The sequence below is a fragment of the Sciurus vulgaris genome, assembly GCF_902686455.1.
Source record: "Sciurus vulgaris genome assembly, chromosome: 10".
Taxonomy (NCBI): Eukaryota; Metazoa; Chordata; class Mammalia; order Rodentia; family Sciuridae; genus Sciurus; species Sciurus vulgaris.
The window spans coordinates 41061492-41084229 of NC_136470.1; the positions used below are offsets into that span (position 1 = coordinate 41061492).

Here is a 22738-nt window from a genome sequence, read left to right on the forward strand (position 1 = left end):
AAACTACCCCATTCACAATAGCATCGAAAAAAATGAAATACTTGGGAATCAATCTCACAAAAGAGGTGAAAGACCTCTACAATGAGAACTACAGAACACTAAAGAAAGAAATTAAAGAAAACCTTAGAAGAAGGAAAGATCTCCCATGTTCTTGGATAGGCTGAATTAATATTGTCAAAATGTCCATATTACCAAAAGTTCTATACAGATTCAATGCAATTCCAGTTAAAATCCCAATGATGTACCTTACAGAAATAGAGCAAGCAATCATGAAATTCATCTGGAAGAATAAGAAACCCAGAATAGCTAAAGCAATCCTTCGCAGGAAAAATGAAGCAGGGGGTATCGCAATACCCGAACTTCAACTTTATTACAAAGCAATAGTAACAAAGACGGCATGGTATTGGTACCAAAATAGATAGGTAGATCAATGGTACAGAATAGAGGACACAGACACAAACCCAAATAAATACAACTTTCTAATACTAGACAAAGGTGCCAAAAATATGCAATGGAGAAAAGATAGCCTCTTCAACAAATGGTGCTGGGAGAATTGGAAATCCATATGCAACAGAATGAAACTAAACCCATATCTCTCACCCTGCACAAAACTCAACTCAAAATGGATTAAGGACCTTGGAATCATACCAGAGACTCTGCAGATTATAGAAGAAAAAGTAGGTCCCGATCTTCAACATGTCAGCCTAGGACCAGACTTCCTCAACAGGACTCCCATAGCACAAGAAATAAAAGCAAGAATCAATAACTGGGATAGATTCAAACTAAAAAGCTTTCTCTCAGCAAAGGAAACTATCAGTAATGTGAAGAAAGAGCCTACAGAGTGGGAGAATATCTTTGCCAATCATACTTTAGATAGAGCACTAATCTCCAGAATCTATAAAGAACTCAAAAAACTCTACACCAAGAATACAAATAATCCAATCAACAAATGGGCTAAGAAAATGAACAGACACTTCACAGAAGAAGATGTACAAGCAATCAACAAACATATGGAAAAATGTTCAACATCTCTAGTAATAAGAGAAATGCAAATCAAAACCACCCTAAGATTCCATCTCACCCCAATTAGAATGGCGATTATCAAAAATACAAGCAACAATAGGTGTTGGCGAGGATGTGGGGAGAAAGGTACACTCATACATTGCTGGTGGGGCTGCAAACTAGTGCAGCCACTCTGGAAAGCAGTGTGGAGATTCCTTAGAAAACTTGGAATGGAACCACCATTTGACCCAGCTATTCCACTCCTTGGTCTATACCTAAAGGACTTAAAATCAGCATACTACAGAGATACAGCCACATCAATGTTCATAGCTGCTCAATTCACAATAACCAGATTGTGGAACCAACCTATATGTCCTTCAATTGATGAGTGGATAAAGAAACTGTGGTATATATATACAATGGAATATTACTCTGCCATAAAGAACGATAAAATTATGGCATTTGCAGGCAAATGGATGAAATTGGAGACCATCATGCTAAGTGAGATAAGCCAATCTCAAAAAACTAAAGGACTAATGATCTCGCTGATAAGTGGATAATGACACATAAGCGGGAGGGTGGGGGGAGTTAGTGTTAGGGTTAGGGTTAGGGTTAGGTTTAGAGTTAGGGAGGGGGACAAGAATGGAGGAAGAAAGGACTGTTTAGAGGGAAAAGAAGGGTGGGAGGGGTGGGGGGGGAAGGGAAAAATAATAGAATGAATCAAACAACATTATCATATGTAAATTTATGATTATACAAATGGTATGCCTTTAACCCATGTACAGACAGACAAACAACATGTATCCCATTTGTTTACAACAAAAAAAAAAAGAAAGAAAGAAAAGAAAAGAAAAAAGAATATGGCTATAAAACCTTTTAAGACTGGGAAAAAAATAAGTGGATTCATAGTTAAGCCTTTAATCTAGACAAAGGGACTTCTAAGAATCGTAAAGTGTTGCTCCACAGCTCCAGTATGCTTCCCTAAGAAGAGAAAAGTGTATCTCAAAAATAATAATTTATGTGCATTGGAGCACATTGTAACTGTCAGTCAGATTCATAGGAAAACACAGTTTTTAAGAGCATTATATTAACTTGAACTAAAAGAAAAGAGACATTTCAAAATGAAAGTAGGTAGAAAGTAGCCTGAGAAGACTGCTTAGCTATAATCTAGATTTCTCAAACACCTGACAGGACTTCTCCAGGAAGAGTCAAGAGCCCAGAGGGGAATTCAAGATGTGCAGAGTACAGTGAACTAGAAACCCAAGGAGTAAAAGTGGGCTTTAATGAAGGTGAATTTCTAGCCCTCAGAGTAGAGTGCCCACATAACATTTGTCTGGGTGGGTTTCAGGTCAGTGGCCACTACATTCCTCCTGTTTCCTCAGCGTTTTGAATAGGGTTGATGATTGTGTTTATCCTGTCCCTCACTCACATTATACACATATTGAGATTTAGGGCACACCTCCTTGGCATTTCCAGAACACTTTATACTGCCATGTTAGTTCACAGGTCTTTGTGTTAGGAGGCATCACAGGCTTTAGGAGCCTCATCCTTTCCTTGATCTGATTAAAAAAACACAAGATCACCTGGGTTCAATTAACAATATGGAAAAAGCAAATCCATATCATTATAGACTACAAGACTGGTGCCATGATTAAATGAGTTTGGGAGAACTTGGGGGGAAAGTGAAAGTATTTTGAGTGTGAGAGAGATGGGAATCATTGGAGCCAACAGACTGAGGAGAAGATAGCCTGTAAATGGAATGAAACTTGGTCAGACGTCTAGGAAGCACATTGTACACGGGCAGAGTTAAAGCAGGATATACCGGGGATGAGTGGGGATCCAAAGCCAAAAGGGCAGTTGAGTGGACAAATCTGCGCAGAGATGCTTTAAGACCCCTAGGCTATTACCTAGCAGGTAGTGATAAAGAGATAGGAAAAAGAAAATTTACACATGGGAAATATGGGCAAGATTCCATTAACTGGAGGCTGTATAAAGCTTTTGTGTTGGCCCACACCTTTCTGTAAGCAGATCTCCATTGAAACAATGAAGTTAGAACAATCCTTAATGTTTTTATACTGAGGCCTACAATCATTTCCTAAATTTGAAACTGCAATCTCCAGGCTCTTCATGTTCACATGACTACTATCTCTCCTTTCTGTCTCTTTTTTTTTTTTTTTTTCCATTTTTGCAGGTCACCTAAGACCACATTATTCCTGAACATTATCAGGGCCTCAGATTACTAAAACATGGTCTGTTTTCTCAACACATCATTCTCTCTGGTCTGCTCTTCTATGGAACAAGCACTGATTCAGCACCCCCAGAACCTAACATCTCTGACCCCAGTTTGCATCCCAATTCCTGATCCCATCTCCTTTTCTTCATAATATAATCCCTAATAGAGGATTTGAAGAAAAACTGTACCAATTTTATCCCAACTGCCTTTCCGAGTTTCCTATTCCAGCTACACCCAAAGACTACTCTGTAATCTTCTGCTCAGGTCTTCCTCCATGATAGTGATAATGGTGTTGGAGATCAGGAATGGGTCCTTGTACCCCAGTGTTGAAGATTAAACACCTAAGAAATGCTGAGGCAAGTGTAAAAAGCAAGTTTTATTTAAGAAAAGGACAGAGATAGACTTCTCCAAAGAGATGGGACCTCAGAGCAGGATGTCTGTGGGAGGAGTGGCTTGTCTCTATTATAGATCCCAGAACCCCCCTTTTAATCATTACCTTCTCTTTCTTTTCTGGGTATGTGTCTAAGGGCAGAAAAAAGCAGGAGCAGGGGTGTTAATCATTAGGAACCCAATGTGGTAGGGAGTGCAATCACAGAGGTTAAGTGTTAGCAATCCATTGTCCTTTCCTTGATAACCAGCCCTCATCCTCTCAACCAATCATAAACTACCTATACTGACTACCTGACCTTTGTCCCCTGCACTCCTCTGTTCAAGCCATACCTCACTACTGCACTCCTCACCCTGCCAAAACACGAATCTTATGCTTTCATGTACCTTCTTAAACATTTCTGACTTCTAATTGCCCACAAAATAATGTCCAGTGTCCTTATCATAAGAAGCAAGCCCTTCATTGTCATTCGGAGTGAACTTGCCTCTTACCTCCAACTCCAGTCCTAATGTGCCTTTGCATTATGTACGCAGTGCATCACAAGTCTGAATGCATCTTGCATTTTTATGCCCCTGCTTTTACTCACACTTACCATCTCTCTGCAAAGGCTTTTATTGTTTTATATGATATTTAAGTCAGCTTTTTCACTGCTGTGACCAAAAGACCTGATAAGAACAATTTTAGAAGAGGAAAAGTGTATTTTGATTCATGGTTTCAAAGGTCTCAGTTAATGGACATCCAGCTCCATTGCTCTGGGCCCTAGCTGAGGAAGAACATCATGGTGAAAGAGTGAGACGGAGGAAAGCTGCTCTGAGTTACAGGGCTGGGGCCTTGCAGGAAACAGAAGCAGAGAATACCCCCACTTCAAACCCCAGTTCTTGTGATCAAATCAGAAAGATTTCAGACATGTCACTCAGAATAACAGGCATGAGTTTACTGAAAGGATAGGAAAAGGGAAAGGGGACACTCTCAAGGGAAAGAGTGGGTCCCCTCAGAAAGGAGAGGACTGTGTGCCTTTCCTGCATTCCAGTTTTATTGGGATCCCAGAAAAATTTTCAGAGTCCTGCACCGACTGTCAGCAGGATGACATCAGACTTTCAAGTCCCCACCGCCTGAACACTCTAGGTCACCTTGGCCCATGCTGATTAGTTCTAACTGAATTCTTAACGAAAAATTCTTACTGATTTTGTGGTTAGGAGGAATTATCTTTATCTCCCTGTTTTGGGATATGGTCTATGAAAAGGATGACAAAGTCTTTCCCTTAGTGTAATGGGTTCCTTTTATCCTCATTATTTAAGGCCTGCATTTCTCTTTCAGATAGTAGGTAGTTTGTTGATGAATGTAACATATCATGTCCACTTAAGGCAGAGCTGCAAGTAAATTGCTTCTTGGAAAAGAAAGCATGTGGGGCTCAACACAGTGGGCCCATTTTATACAATTATTCTCTTAACCTCATGTTCCCACCACTCACATGAGTCTGTCCTCTATCATCAGGATATCACACCAGGAAGCACAGAGAGATTCCCTCACAAAGGACAAAATATATACCCCAAAGGCACGTCCCCAGTGACCCACCTCTTCCAGCCACACCCTACTACCTACAGTTATCACCCAGTTAAAATCTATTGGGGGGTTAATGAATGGATTAGTTTAAGGCATTCACAAACCAATCATTTCACCTCTAAATTTTCTCACATTATCTCATACATGAGCTTTTGGGGGCAGCTCATGTCTAAATCATAACACATGGTATAATTAATTCTCCCTCCTTGGCATTTCCAGAACATTACATACCTTCATAATGCTCTCATTTCTTCTCATAATTGATTATAATTACGTGTTTAGCTATTTCTTTAAAATGGCTAGTTTCTTAAAGTCAAGAACATTGTGTTGTTGTTTTGTTGTTGTTTTGTTGTTTGCTGTTTTGTTTTATTTGGTGTTAGGATTTGGGGGTTTGGGGGTTTTTTTGGAGAGGGTGGGAGATACTTTTTACAACCATCAGATCAATCAGAACATAAATATCTCTCAATAAAGAGTTCTTAAGAATAAATGGGAACAATATAACAAGAGCAGAAAGGAAGTCTCAGACTTGAGAAAACAGTTTTTAAAAAATTAGAAAGCACTGAGAATACATTCCTACTATTATAATCAACACACAGACCTGGCCACTCCCTTAAATGTTCATTCTATTGGTATTTGCTTCCTTTCAACACACTACTTACTTTATAAAACAAACAAAAAAATCTTTATTGGATAGAAAAAGTAATTACTTCAGAGACCTCATGACTAGAGTTGTTAAGTAATAAGTCTCAGGATAAAATGGTGGTTAAGAGAAAGTTTTGTTCTGCCAATGATTTATGTTGTTATTATAGAGAAGTTTATTAAACTTCCAAGCTTCCGTTTTCCTATTTATGAAAAGATAAATAATAATTGTACCTACCTCATAGATAGCATTAAGAATTAAATGGCTTAATACAGGTAAAGCACTTAGTACAGTACCTGCATTAGATAACTAGTCAGCCATAAATGGTGAGCAGGGAAAAGAAGATGAAACATGACTCACAACCACAGGGAGCCTTGTGATAGCACCTGGAAGATGGGGATTTGGAATGTTAAGATCTCCCCCAGCCATAGTTACATTTCCTTGAGAATAACTACTGTTTCAAGATCAGGTCACACCCTACCAGGTGGTCTGGACCCTCCTCAATCACCAATACCATCACAACTCCAAAATCACCTGGACCTTACAATGACCCTCAGAAAGAAGATTTGCTGAGGCCTGTTCAAAGGGTGACAAACCAATTAAGGGGTCAGGTAATCGAGGCAAAACCAGGAAGAATCAATTTCCTCTATGAGCACCACACCATCTCTTAGAGACAGTCCATCAAGTTCTTATTCTGTCAGCCAGAAAAGGTAGTCTTGGGTGGTATTCTGGAAAATTCCTGGGACTCCCAATAAAACTGGAGGGCAAGATCATTTCTCTGAGAGGACCACTTTCTCCCTTAAGAGTGTCCCTTTTTTCCTTTTCCTATCTCTCTCAATAAATTTATGCCTGTTAGTCTGAGAGACATGTCTGAAATCTTTCTGGCATGATTGTGAGAATTGGAATATGAAGAGGAGCTTTCCCATTGCCTCATTTTACACAAGGTCTGTTCTCTGTAACACCTGCAAAAGCAAACAATCAGAAAAGATGAACTGAAACAGTCAACTTGTAGTTTTTCATGAGGTCTTGATAGAACTGAATTTTACTATCTTGCCTCTTTACAATGTTATTATAAAAACCATTTGTATCACACACACCCATGCACACACAGACCTTATTCACAGTAGAAAGAAAATGAAACTATGCCTCTAGAAGCTAATTGTTTAACCTGAGTACAAAATATATAGACATCAAGATCAAATAGATTTCTGAATATAAAAAAATATTTTATAAAAATACTGTGTATAAACAAAAAAAGTAAATGCACCAAGTGGCTAGACGAGCAAATTGGCAAATATTTATGCTGAGTAAAATCTGGGGAATTTCACTTTCTCTGCTGTTATCAGGAAGTTCACATTTAACTGATGAGACTATAGCCTTTACCTAGAGAAATCTTGATTAATTCCCAGGAAAGACATTTGAAATATAGAATATCATCTATGTTCTTAGAGCAGGAGAAGCATGAGCTATGTCCTATAATCAAGAGGTGGGTCTAGTCCTATGAGGACACACAATGGGAATTTAAATATAAAGGAACAGGAAGGAATCTGGTCAAAGATCATGTCTGAAGACAGATGTCTTATTAGATTTCTAATTGTAAGTAGCAAGGAAAAGTCATGAAAGTGAAACCCAATTGTGATTGACTGCATTTGTTATCCTATTTTCTTTGTTATCTATGACAATTGGAAGATTAATTAGGTTTCTAAATGAAATACTGGAAGATGTCTGGTAAACTGCAAAATACTCTATATGACACATATGGCAAAATTTTTTTTATTTTTTTTCCTTTAAATACTATTTTATTACAGTAATTTAAATACTACTGTATGACAGAGAAATCAGTTGAATTATTAAATAACTCAATTTCTAGTTTTAAACTGGTCCAATTTCCTATAGCGCTGGTTTTTATTATGAAAACCCACATAACTATTTGCAAACAGTTCCTCTCACTTAATATTCTTACCAAAATATACTTTCAGGATTATCTCTTATGCCCAAAATGTATATCAGGCAAGTTACTGTTGAAAGTTATTTTTGCTTATAATATAGAAAATGTCAGTACTTTTAAATCAATTCCCATAACACTAAGTAAACACTACTGCAAATAAATTATTCAATTAAGAAACTATCCAAGGGGTGTAGCTCAGTGATCTAGCTCTTATCCAGCATGTATGAGCACCTGGGTTCAATACTCAGCACTGCAAAAATAAATAAAAAATTATTTTGTTTTTAAATTGAATAAATTGTGTAAATTTTATAATTAAATAATGTAAGAGAATTGGAAGTAAAAATTAATTAATACAGCATGCTTTTCATTATCTTTGTGGCTTCAGAGAAAGCATTTTACACAAGACCGTTTTCTCCTCTCCACCCACTCCAAAAAAAAAAAAAAAAGTTTCCAGAGAGAGAATCTACAAAAACTGAGGTCTGCTAAGATCCTTGACCAAAAATCCTACTTACCTGTTTTCTGTGATAAGTGAATGCTGATCCGTACATAGTGGGGTGGGGGGAGAAAAAGAATGAAGGAACTTTGGATTATGCAGAGGGAAGTGAGGGGAAGGGTGGGACGGTGGGGGTAGGAAGGACAGTAGAATGAGACAGACATTATTGCCCTATATACATGTAGAATTGATACCACCGTTTACTGGTGACAAGTTCTGCTCCTTCTAATGTTGAAGATTGAACACTAGAGAAGCACGCCAAGGCAAGCATATTAAGCAGGTTTTATTTAAAGGTAATAATACAGACTTCTCCTGGCAGGGAGAAGGGGGCCATGGCTGATGTTCCAAAGTCCCAAGAAGTGAGTGCACCCTACATGTTTTATAGGTTAAATTCTCTTTTGTTCTCCAGTTCTCTCCCCCCTTATCTCTCCTTCCTGCCTACGTGACTAGGCCTGGTTTTGAGTTAAGTGAAAAGCCATGGGCAGGGGGAGGGCCAAGGTGATTCAGGCAGGCAAGGGCCCTGGAGGCATTAATCAGCACCTCCTTGCTTGCAGTCCTTGATAAAGGCAGGTAAATTTGGTAATCAATGGCCTCCGGAGATCCTTCACATTCCATCCTTCCAGGTGCAGTCTCCAACTTCCAGAGGCAGATGACTTTATGGCCTCCATTTCCTCGATTTGACCCGATCCCCTATTTTTACATTAACTACCTGTTCCCAATTCTGGCTTCAGGATTACACTACTGGTGTGACTCAGCACCATGTACAGCCAGAGGAATGAGAAGTTATGCTCCGTTTGTGTACAATGTATCAAAATACATTCTACTGTCATGTATAACCAATTAGAACAAATAAAATAATAATTTTTAAACCCACTTACTAAAGTAAATTAGTATGTCTAGCATTCTATGGTCATTTTATGAAATTAGGAAAATGTCTGAGTGTTCAGTAGTCTTTGTAGATGTAAGTAGTTAATTTGATTAAAAGAAAAAAATAAGATTAGTTGAAGTCAAAGTTACCCCTCATAACAACTACCATGTATGACCAAACATCCCATTTACAAAGGTGAACTTGCCAGTAAGGAGAGCTCAAAATGGCACTCACCCTGAAATGAAAGTTATTCTTCTTTCTAAGTCACCATTGTAGTGACTGTGTTACCTTTCTTCTGAAAGAGGACTCTCCACCCACAGTTTATAATCAAATTAGAAGTCAGATAAGAGCAATTGACAATTCACAATGGCCAAATTATAGAACCAGCCAATGTGTTCCTCAGGGGATAAATAGATAAAGACCATGTGGTATATATACACAAAGGCATTTTATTCAGCCATAAAGAAAAATGAAATTATGTTAAGGAAAATAGATGGAACTTGAGAGCATTATGTTAAGGAAATCAACCCAACTCAGAAAGTCAAGTGTCATATGTTTTCTTTCACATGTGGAAGCTAGAGAAGAAAAAGGAGAAGAAAGGTGGAGGGGGTGAATCTCATGAAAAGGGAAGGGAGATCAGGCAAGTAGAGGAAAGGGACCAGGGAAAGGGAAGAGGGGATGAAAAGGAAAAATACTGGGGAACAATATTGATCAAATCTTATTGTCATGTTATGTACATGTATGAATATGTAACAATGAACCCCACCATTGTGCATAATTATAATACACCAACAAATTATAAAAAGGAAGAAAAAAAATAAGAGCAATTGGAGTATAATTGTAAGGCCCCCAAAAAGGAAACCCCAACTCTGTCCCATGGATCGACGGCAACCCCAATCAACCGCAGGAGGTGTCACTTGATGCAAACCGCAAGAGGTATTTATTCCAGCGCGCTGGGACCCAACTCGTGACTCACGCAGGAGTCCAGGAGTCGAGTCCCGAGCAAAAAATCTTGTAGGTTTATAAAGGCAGAGACCACACATCGGGAGGGGTCGCACATGAAAGGGAAAGGGGAACAAAGCTGCCGGGAAATTTCAAAGGGGGTCTGGGTTTGCTGATAACATACAACATGTTTCACAATGTTTTACAACAGGGTGTAGATTCTGGTGTCTTAACTGCCTGAATACTATCTTGCTCCAATTACTCTTTTACTCTCAATTTGGGGCTGTTTCCTGGAACAGCTTTAAGGGCTTTGTTCCCATCACTGGGAGAAGACCTTAGGGAGTTGAGATAAAACAGACAGCTTAAAAAAAATGTCCATTCTTTCATAATCAAATAAGATTAATATATTTTATAAGGTAGGTTTTTCCCATTGGTTTTCTTCTCTTTCTTTAGTAATTCTTTAGGAATAACTTAGGAAATTTTCTTAGGAAAAAAAAGAAAGTAAAATTGAAATCTATTTTTAATTATAATTGTTACTATACTTTCCTCTTTCTTTAAATTGTTTTGATTTTAAAGCAGTAATGTTTCAGTTGTCAAAACTAATAACAGTAATTTAAAATATCTAATATTTTATATCAAATACTTATTAGGAATATAAATAATCATACATATGTCGTGATTAAATATATTATAAAATACATCAGAATGATGCATACTCACTATACTACTTGTGTTTGGATTAAATTTAATTTGGTCTTTCAGATAGTTGTTGAAGCCAAATGCTGCTGCTACGCAAATTGAGTGACAGAAGAAATTTGAATACCTGCTATCCAGAAAATGAGTGGTTATCTGTTGTACGATTAAGTTGCTACATATCTACATTACTAATATCACCACTTATGTGTAAAGCACAACTAAGGCAACTTCCTATAAAGAGTGGAGTCTAAAGTCTAATTGGAAATCTAAATTAGGGATTCTCAAACTAGGGAACCTCAATCAGCTGGAGGACTTATTAAAACAGGTCGTGGGGTCCCACTTCTGGGGTTTGTGAGTCAGTAAGTCTGATGCGGGTCCTAAGATCTATAATTCTAACAAGCTCCTAGGCGATGATGATACTAGTGGTCCAAGGAGTTAGATTTCTGTCCATAATCAACATAGTTCTCATTTGTTTAAATTTTTTCAGTGCTACGGCATCTATGAGTTTCTCTCCACTAAGGGCAGCTACGCAGCTTTTTCAGCATCACTCTTTCTCACACTCTTATTTCCAGGAGTTTCTCAAATAAATGATGTTCTCAAATATATGATGTTTCTTTTTTTTTTATTGTAAACAAATGGGATACATGTTATTTCTCTGTTTGTATATGGCGTAAAGGCATACCATTTGTGTAATCATAAATTTACATAGGGTAATGTTGTTTGATTCATTCTGTTATTTTTTCCCTTCCCCCCACCCCTCCCACTCCTCTTTTCCCTCTATACAGTCCTTTCTTCCTCCACTCCTTCCTTCCTCCCTAACCCTAACTCTAACCCTAACACTAACCCCTCCCACCCCCCATTATGTGTCATCATCCATTTATTAGCGATATCATTCGTCCTTTGGTTTTTTGAGATTGGCTTATCTCACTTAGCATGATATTCTCCAATTTCATCCATTTGCCTGCAAATGCCATAAACAAATATATGATGTTTCTTAATAAATGATGTTACTTTAATTTTTGTTTGTGTGCTGTCTTCATGCAGATCTTGGACTTTCTTCTCTAAGTCTATTAATTTCCCTGCCCTCACCCTGGTTATGAGTGTTATGACATGTGATCTTATTTCCTAAAATCAGTATTGCAACACAGAGTCCCATAGGCACCAGCTGAACTGTCATTAAATTCCCTGATCTTATCAGTAACAATTACAAGCCATGGGTGGAGAGTCCTCTTTCAGAAGTAAGGTGACAGAGTCACTACAATGATGACTTATAAGAAGAATAACTTTATCTCAGGGTGGATGCCATTCTCAGCTCTCCTCTCTGGCAAGTTCGCCTTCTTAAATAGGATGTTTGGTTACATATGTCATTGTTATAATGGGCAATGTTCTATGGTTCTTTGACTCCAACTAATCTTATTTTATCTTTTTAAACCAAATTAAGTACTTATATCCACAAAGACTACTAAATACTCTGACATTTTCCTAATTTCATAAAATGACCATAGAATGCTAGATATAGTAATTTTTACTTACTTCCTTTTATGTAACTTCTATATCCTGATAAAATATATTAAATTTTCCTGTAGTCTCTGTGAGCATGATAATGTTCTCAATGTAACTTTGAATTAAGTACAAAATTGTTTATGATTTTGAATACTGCCCTTAATATGATGCTTTCTTATATTACACAATGCACAAATATATATTAATTACAGGTGCTTTTAAAATTTTTCTTCTATGGACAAAGAGAAAAACATAGGATTACTACAGTTTTTAAAAGCAATTCTATAGTAGTAGATATTTTAGTAATTTGCTAGTTTACTCAAATATCTTTTTGTGAGAGTCATATTTTGAGAAATGTTTTCAAAGTTACCTAATTGTTATTGTTCTTATTGGATTTGTTGAATTAAATGGAAAAAAAAAAATAAAGTCTGCAATCTGAACTCTATTTTTAAAGCCATAGAATATTCTGGGAAAACATACACTTATACTTTTTAAAAGGTTACTCTCAAAAGGAAGAGAAAAATTCTCAGCGCCTTCTCTGAACTGTTTTTTCCCCTCCTTTGTTACAGGTATCCATATTTCAGCCATATTAATCTTTTAAAACAAAAAAAAAATGGATTTCTTAAATTCATCTGATCAAAACTTAACTTCAGAGGAACTGTTAAACAGAATGCCATCCAAAATTCTTGTGTCCCTCACTCTCTCTGGGCTGGCACTGATGACAACGACCATCAACTCCCTTGTGATTGCTGCAATTATTGTGACCCGGAAGCTGCACCACCCAGCCAATTATTTAATTTGCTCCCTTGCAGTCACAGATTTCCTTGTAGCCGTCCTGGTGATGCCCTTCAGTATTGTGTATATTGTGAGAGAGAGCTGGATCATGGGGCAAGTGGTCTGTGACATTTGGCTGAGTGTCGATATTATCTGTTGTACGTGCTCCATTTTGCATCTCTCAGCTATAGCTTTGGATCGGTATCGGGCAATCACAGATGCTGTCGAGTATGCCAGGAAAAGGACTCCCAAGCACGCCGGCATTATGATTACAATAGTTTGGGTTATATCAGTTTTTATCTCCATGCCTCCTCTATTCTGGAGACACCAAGGAACTAGCCGAAACGATGAGTGTGTCATCAAGCATGACCACATTGTTTCTACCATTTACTCAACATTTGGAGCTTTCTACATCCCACTTGTATTGATTTTGATCCTCTACTACAAAATATATAGAGCAGCAAAGACATTATACCACAAGAGACAAGCAAGCAGAATTGCAAAGGAAGAGCTGAATGGCCAAGTCCTCTTGGAGAGTGGTGAGAAAAGCACTAGACTGGTCTCCACGCCCTACATGATAGAAAAGTCTTTATCTGATCCATCAACAGACTTTGATAAAATTCATAGCACAGTGAAAAGTTCCAGGTCTGAATTGAAGCATGAGAAATCTTGGAGAAGGCAAAAGATCTCAGGCACAAGAGAACGCAAAGCAGCCACTACCCTAGGATTAATCTTGGGTGCATTTGTGATATGTTGGCTTCCTTTTTTTGTAAAAGAATTGGTTGTTAATGTTTGTGAAAAATGTAAAATTTCTGAAGAAATGTCAAATTTTTTGGCATGGCTTGGTTATCTCAATTCCCTTATAAATCCACTGATTTATACAATCTTTAATGAAGACTTTAAGAAAGCATTCCAAAAACTTGTGCGCTGTCGATGTTAGTTTAAACAAAGTTTATCATTTTAGGGTAGAGGTTTTTTATTTTGCAGGGGAGTAACTAAATGAGTGTTAAATAATATAACATTAAAAACTTTTAGAGGAAATATTAAAACTGCTAAAAGGATAGAATTTTTTAATAGCACCATTAATATAAAGTGTATTGATTTGATCATTCTAATCAAAATTAGAAAATAATTTATGCAGGTTATAATGTTTTGCCTATGCAATGTATCTAAAAAACTAACTGGAAAAAATATATGTATATGATATTAATGACAATAATTTTCTAGGTTCATATCTTACAATAATTATAGAAGAATTTTCATTTAATGATATACTTCCATCCATAATTTCTCTATGATCCTATTGTTTTATTATGTAACCCTTTATTTTACAGAAAAGATATAATTTGACAAGGCACACATTTCTCCTTCTTAACCACTTCTCCACCATACCCTGACCATTCACTTAGTATGAGTGAGGATCAATACTGTCTTTGTATTTAGGTGGTACAGAGTAATCATAAAGTGGGTTAGGTATTGCAAAATAATTCTGGATACTGAATGTGTATATTTTAAATTATCTGTCTGTTTGTTATAAGTTTCTAGAAGAATATTATCTTAATCATGTAGTATCAACGTTTGAAATCAAATCCTTACCCAAGGGGTGGCGGGAATTTTAATTGCCCCTTGTTTATTTTAGAATAATTTAAGGCACTAAGTACTCTAGGTTATTCACCATAGTTATTATACTTCCTATCTCTTATTTAAAATAGAAAATATATTTCACTTCTATTAATGTTAATTCGTTGTTACTAACTAAATCTCTGTTACTTTACACTTCATCTCGATACCTTTGATTTGAATACATTTCCTTCATATGAGAGAGAATGTAATAGGAACTCTTACAACTTTCCCTTTAATTGAACATCTCTAGTTTTCTGATTGGTGAAAACAATTCATCTTTGAAGACCCATGGTAAACCAAGACTATTTGTAAAACAACATATGCCTTTATTTTTGAGTTGCACCTTTGCCTCTATTTTAAAATACACTTTGCTGGTGGGGTGATTAAGAGCATGTTACATCTTTTTAAAATATATGTGTGATATATTACTCTCAATCTAATAAATATTTACACTTTCCATTTTATATAAGGCATTGAGACAGGTATTAAATAGAAGATACAGGAAAAATAAAATACAGTTTCTTGTCTTCATACATGTTTACAATCAAAAAGAAGAAACAATACAAAATTAAAACTATAATAGAAAAGAACAAACAAGGATTTGGCAAGAAAGTTATTTACATAGTTATAATGGTATAGAGAAAAAATTGACCACATCTGGTTGAGAAAAATCAGGAAATCAGAAAAATCAGAAAATTTTCATAAAGAATATATCTAAAATGGTGTTAAATAACATTAGGGTTTAGGCCAGAGAAATGGAAGAGCACATTCCAGTTCCTCTCATTCTCTTAACATCTCTTTCCCATCCTCACTTACCAAGATTTGATTCTGTGGTTGATTTATTCAAAGAATTTGAAGAAAAGCTAAAATGATCTGTTAAATTAATTTATTTATACCCATGTCTTAAATTTATATATTTACATTGGGAAATTCTAAGACACATAAACCATCAACCCAAAAGAACAAATTTCAGGAGGTGAGGGCTACCCAAATATAGATACTGCCTTCTAATTTGAGTTGGACAGAAGCTCAAATCCAGAAAGTTTATACCATAAGTGAAGGGAAGTCAAATATTCCTTCAGAGTTCAGGAAAGAATCAAGTTTATTATGTCTCTGAGTGTGAGGTCATTTTGTCAGGAACCATAGCACATCATAGTAATTTTCACTTCATCTATGTGTTTTCCCCATAAGCTAAGGGTCCATACTGATCCTGCCATCCCTCATGAACAAATATGAGTGATTTCTCTTTAAAATCTTTAAATGGTAGGGGATGCAGGGACTAATAATCTGCAATTTTTACTTTCTTTGAAATTTATAAAGAACACATTTAATTAACATGATATATTTCCCAGAATATACACAATTTAGTCTCTCAATGAAAAATTTTCCAAGTTACTAAAAGCTCATGATTTACCATCTATAATAAATGAAATAATATAGCAATTCATTTACTTAAATAACAACATAGAGGAACAAAATGTAAATATTACAGAAAGTGATTAAGTAGGAGAAATGAAAGGTTACTTCCTGATAGAAATTGTATATAACAATACCAAAAAAATAAGTGAAGAATTTATTTTTGATCTTCTCCTCTGAATCTTTTCAAATATAGGATATGTGAAAAGCAAAGAAAATCAAAAAAGAAATCCAACAAATGGATACTAAATTCAGTAAAGCAATCTATCTTTAGACATAACTATGCACAAATTTTACTTGAAAATACACTTCCGCTGTGAAATGTGCCCAAGATTATTTTCCTTTTGTTAATAGGCTTGGTTGGTTTGGTTTTACAATAGGCCCATAGCACAAACAGCTTTATCCAGGTGGGTAGCATTCGATGAGTTGATCCTTAAGGAAAACCAGTTTCCTTTTTGAATTTCCAAAAGCTAGCCTCCTTTTCCTTTTCTGGTTTGTGATTCCCCAGTCATCTATGTTACTTATCAGTTGTGTTGATTACAAACTAGTTCTCTTAGTAGAGTATAATCCCCATATTCATGGGTTCAGTCTTAATCTTGTCCCTCTTATCCAAGTATTTTTAAAATCAAAAACAATGAAGAATTAACTGAAAGCCAGTTACTAGAAAATGTGCTTATTTACTCCCCAAAATAGCATGAAGAGGGAAATAATCATACATTTATTGCTAAAAGGCATTCCTCCACTTCAAGGAAGAAACTGTTTTCTTGTGAATTCATACAAAACTATTTTTGACTTATAGGTCAGAGAAACAGATTTAATGCATTTCAACTGAAAGAAAATATGAATGATTTTTTTCCTTAATATATTCCAAAGTCCTTCAAAACTAATCCTCCTTAATTCAAAATGTGTCCATATTAAAGTAATTTGTTTCAGAGATGTTTCTAATATCTTCCTAATAACTAAAGTGATTATATTCAAACCTCTTATTTTGCCAAAAAGTATTTTTAAAAGCAAATTAGTATTTTTGTCATGAATAAAGTAAATATTTTCTTATGACATCGTGATACTTTTTCTTGGTCTTTTCAATCAGTACACTTTCTTTCATTCTTTAAAATGAGGAAAATATTGCTGAAAAATATTTTTCAATATTGTAATAAAATTTGTTTATTAATATGTTTGTAGGACATCTCTACAAAATGTGATAGTATTTAAAATCCATCTAGGAAGGACAGACTTTTTCAAGAATTTATCATCTGTGGTCAAAAATGACAAAGTTCTGTTTGAGTAATATTATGGTCTAATATTATCTTTATCAACAATAACAATAAATCATATCCAAGCAATCTTTCATTACAGCTTGTGTTTAGATACAATTCCAACTTCAACCATGGAATGTTTCCACCTCTGCAAGGACACTAAAATGACATTTTTCATTTATGTGGACCCAGCAAAGCTTGACATATCTTTCTTCCTATGCTTTCCAATATTTTTTCATTATGTTATAATAATATTCCTAAACCACATATACTTAAGATTCTTACCCAAAAGTTATATTTACATTGTGTCTGTTGTCATTACTATCACATAATTTTATTTCATAGCTGGGTAATTTTGTGTGCCATTTTGCAATGCAAGTAGGTATTAAGAAATACTGAACTAGAAGAAAAATCAATCTTAGCATAGCACACTATTGAGCTTGAAGATGAAATGGGAAGTTGAAGTGGGGAATTTTTCAAAAGGAAGGAAGTGGGGTGCTTCAAATTTCAGATTTTAAAAACTAGTATGTATGAAAATCACCTGAAATGATTATGGCAACAGATTCCAAAGATTCTAAGTTTGTGCGTTCAAACTGGAGCTCAAGAATCTGGGTCTTAAGAAGAATCTTAGATTATTCCAATGAAAGTGGAGTCTGGAACTTTCATTCTTGGGACCACTGCTTTAAAGCCCTCGATAGTTAAGTGTTTTGTGGGATCATAGTTATAATAAGTGAAAATGAAATGTTACCACCATTTTACTGACTCAGAATCCAGAAAACGATTTTGCTGCTACATGAAAAGTGCCTAATGCAAAACTATCCAGAAGCAGAAGTCAAAATCATATCAGCTTGCTGAGAGGATTATAAAGCATTCGGTTAAAAACAACTATTATAATTTATTCTCAATCAGAATACTGTTGAATACTGTTGAAATTTCCAAGGCAAGGAATTTATTTATTACATATGAAGCAGCTGTTTAAAGGAATCAATAATTCTCTACATTTGAAATTAGAAAAGGCTCAATATGAATCCTGATTCTTTTGAAATAACCTAATACTGAGCAAGTTTCATTTTATACTGTTTTCTTCAGACAACAGTTGAAAGACTCAGGAGACTGAGATTAAGTAAACTCTCTTTAAAAATGATAAAGGACAACAAAATGTAAATTACCATTATCATTATCATTATTCTCTGTAATAAGTCTACAATGAGTCAGTGCACTTTTGACATGGAGCATGGCTCTACATTGTGTGCTGCCTTCTGAGTCCAGAGAGAAGCAAATCATTAATTGGTGGCCTCCTCCTGTGGAGCAGTAACTCTTTAAACAGCCCCACCTGAACCATGGCAATGCCACCTTAGGGGACCCACCAGTCTTTTCTCTTGCTCCATTCTGCCACTACCATTCCTAAAAGCCTTCTAGCTTCAAAACTTGTTTACCTCTCTAGGAGATAAACGTAATACAATCTGTCTATCCTACAAAAATTATTAGTGCAGTTATTCTAGTATTCATTTCTTCTAGTGATGAATTTGGAGATGATTTCCCAAACGCTCCAGAATTGTTTTATTTTAATCCATTAAATAACAGAGGGGAAATTTATAGTTGAAATGAGAATTGTAAGTTGATGAAAACAAGAATACAGGCTTGATTTTAGGCTCTATTAAATATAAGGACAAATACTCCTAATTTTTATGAGGCTATTGACATTTGAAGGAGACACTCAATGATGGCTCCCTGTTGCTTATTACATTACATCCAGATTCTCTTGCTTGACTTTGAGGGCCCTAGAGTATTAATAACAACAGCAACAACAACAAAAAACACTCTCTGGGAAGTCTTATTTCCCACTATCCTCCTTGACCCTACCGAATATTATCTTCTCCAGTCTGGTCCCTCTCTTCATTACTCTCATAATGTGTCTCTCCTTGTCTCATCCCTTCTTCAGCTTTGTTTTTCCTCCTACTTGAATTGCCCTTGATACTAAGCAACTTATCCTTCTGATTAAATTTCACTTCCTCCTTTAAATGGAATTCCTATTGCGCTTCAGTTCATTATCACACAATTTTATCTCCAATAATTCCTTATTTTAAATAGCCCTACTTTATTCATGAGTGTTGACTTTTTATTCCAAATAAAATCATAATGTAAGTTACTTAAGAGACATGTGCTTGTGTCTCTATATCTTTGCCACACCTTTCCAATTTTTTTTTTTTTTTTTTGGAGTGAGTATTGAATCCAGAGGCACTTTACCACTGAGTACATTTCCAATCCTTTTTGTTTTTATTTTGAGACAGGATCTTGCTAAGTTGCTGACTGTCTCCCTATGTTGCTGAGGCTGGCCCCAAACTTCAAATCCTCTTGCTTAGCCTCCTGAGTAGCTGGAATTACAGATGTGTGCCACAGTGCCAGCTTCCAATAGTTTTGAATATGATATTCTTCTGTAAGTAATCCTGGGCCATTTCACTATGTTCTAGTAACTAAAATATAGTTAAACAGCTGGTTTATCTTTACCCCTACTTTTAATAAAAGTAAATACAAGCGTATTATTATTTTTTTTAAAAAAACATGAAAAATTGCTAAAACAAAATTGGTTCATTACTTTTTAATTAGAAAATATCTTACTGAAAATGAAATACATAAAAGTCATACTATTTCCCAGATGTGCTTGTATATCATGATAAATTTTAATAAGTAAATTATTATTCATTATTAATTATATATGCAACATATAAAATGCCTTTAATTGCCTATGCTTTGAAATAGAAAATGCAATATGTTCTTCAGTTTAACAGGAACAATTCTTACTTCCTGAGTTATTCTAGAACTCCATATGTTCAAGAGCTGGAGAAACAACATTTCTTATCAATTTCCCTCAGGTCAAGCATTAAGAGAGAAAAAATAATTCATGTCCTTACCCATTTCACCCTTGTATATGATTATGATACAAGTACTGTCTGGCTGACCAAACACAAAAATGTCAACCCTTTAGAAATGCCCAACTCCACATCAAGCATCTGAGAATCAGTCCAACCTTGGGAAACACACAATATATTACCTCTGACTACCAAATCATATCCCTCTTGTTCTCCAAAAAGCTGGTCATAGTTGTCCTTTCATCCACAAACTCAGGTTCTAATTAAATACTTCTAAAAAGAAAGAATAAGAGGAGAATTGCAAGTTCATAATTTCTTGTGTTTCTATTTATACTGGTGTTTTAAATTGTAAAACTGAACTCAATAACGATTATTTTTTGTCAAACTTGGTTTTCTTTTCTACTATATCTTCCTGTCAATCTAAAGGTTTAAATACTATCTATTGTACTTGGCATATTTATATCAAAATAACTCCAATTATAAATGCATGCACACATTAGGAATCTTCTGTCCTTTTCCCTATTCTTGTTAGTATATTATATGCAAAACATCTGAAATTTTGGTTAGATACTAGACTTCCCCTACTTATATTTTCCATTGAATAATGTCTCAAATAAAGTTATATATGTGTGCCCTTACCTTGAGCCAATGCATTTTCTTTCTCAAAATCTTCCCACTGATGAAAAATAATATGTATAAGTTGTATTAGTATTAAAAAAACATGAAAAGCCAGTTAGTTTATTTTAACATTTTAATATCAATTGCTCAAACTATAAAAATGTTCAAACAAGGATTTTAATAGCCTATGAAATATAAAAATATACTCAATTTGTTGCTGTTAAGAGGGTGATAAAAATAAATGTATGCTGGAATTGAATGTTACTTAGCCCAAAAGGATTAAAATGTGAAATAAATCATATTCTTCAAATAATGAGTGTTGGCTTTAACTTAATAATTTCAAAATATCCTAAAACATTCTATTAAGAAAACTGCAAAGAAAGAATAAGAATGTGAAGCAGACATGGATCTTAAGTGTCCTGAGCTGTAAAGTCAATGTCCCTCATTTTGACTGTGATACCTACAATAACTTCACTTCCAGTTCTTTCATCTAACTTCACTAAAATTAAATAGTTGGCATTCTGACTTTAAAAACTCAAATTAGGACAATTTGTTTTCTTTTCCTGAACTAAAGCAACAAACCACAAAAAAAAAAAAAAAAAAAAAAAATTACTAGAGGTAGTTATGGAATACTGTTACTAAAGTAATATCAGTACAAATATGTTTTATTCTGACTCCCAATTTTCTTCTTCCTCTTCCTCTTCCTGTTCTTCTCCTTCTCCTTCTTCATCTTTCTTCTTTCTTCTTTCTTCTTCTCCTCCTCCTTCTTCTAGTTGAAAGGAGTAGAGTTTACTCATGTGTGAAGAATAAAAACAGAACTCTTGCTGGAGCAAGAGGCGACCGGATTGGGGTTGCCCAGCTTCTCATTCTTAACTATACAATTTTGAATGTCACCATGTTGAATTGTGTATTAAATTTTTTAAAACTGCTTCTTTCAACTTTTCCTCCCAAAATAAATCTTGACAGACAAGAAAAAAGTTGGCATTTAAGAGGATGCAAAGAAAAGACTGTAAGTGCTGCTAAAATAATCTTTTTGCACATATTCCATGGAAAAAGGAATGTCTTCATTAATATTCAGAAAATAATGTTAGGGGGGAAAATAGGAAAAACAAACAGTTGCACCTGTTCCCAAATAGTTATGAATGTTCGTCTTGGTTCCTAGAGAAAAGTGAGGTAAGTGTACAAAAACTTAAAGGTCTATTTCCTTTTACTTGGCTTGCTAGTAACCATCACATTAGTACAATGGATCTCTTTGTTGTGGTTGGATCTCCAGAACAAACTATATTGTATTTTGTCAGATTAATTCAGCTGAATTTAGCTTTGGAAGACCACCACAAATGGAATACCACATTTAACCTGTTGAAAGATGTAGAAAATCTTGGAAGTGGTTAAAGTAGAACCTTTCTAAATGGCCTCACTCTTTTCCAATGGTTTGAGGGAAAGAAAAGAAAAATTGTATCTCAAAGACATGACAAGGCATAGGAGGTGGATTAATTTCTTCTCTGGAAAAAAAATTGAACTTTTAAAAATGTTTTCCTTTTTCTTTTTTTAATGATTAGAAGTTTATTACTCTTAATTTTGACTTTTTAAAAAACTGTCTTCTTTAAAATCCATTGGGATTCCTGAAACAGTACTTGTTTATTTTCACAAATTCTGAAAACTTCTTACTCGATATTTTCAAATATAGTACCTACTCCATTCTCTGTCTTTCTATCTCTCTCCTCAACTAGAATTCCATATATGTTTTAAAGCATCTTGTTCAGTCTGTCACATCTCTTCCAAATTTTCTCCCATTTTATATCTCTAGGCTTCAATTATACACGATTTTGCACAAAATAGCTCACTGACCTATATTTCTATTATATTTTTCATTTTTAGAAGTTTTAGGTTTTTTACAAATTCATT

General features: G+C 35.1%; 1 protein-coding gene across 5 annotated transcripts in view; it reads left to right on the forward strand.

The window, feature by feature from the left end:
- Positions 1 to 21113, forward strand: part of HTR1F (5-hydroxytryptamine receptor 1F) — a 141171-nt gene extending 120058 nt beyond the window's left edge. For all 5 annotated transcript variants that reach the window (XM_079155727.1, XM_079155728.1, XM_079155729.1 and 2 more), the window contains one exon: positions 12846 to 21113. In XM_079155727.1, the coding sequence (XP_079011853.1) occupies positions 12890 to 13990 (1101 nt within the window). In that variant the 5' untranslated portion in view covers positions 12846 to 12889 and the 3' untranslated portion in view covers positions 13991 to 21113. The remainder of the gene's footprint in view (positions 1 to 12845) is intronic.
- Positions 21114 to 22738: the final 1625 nt, after the last annotated feature.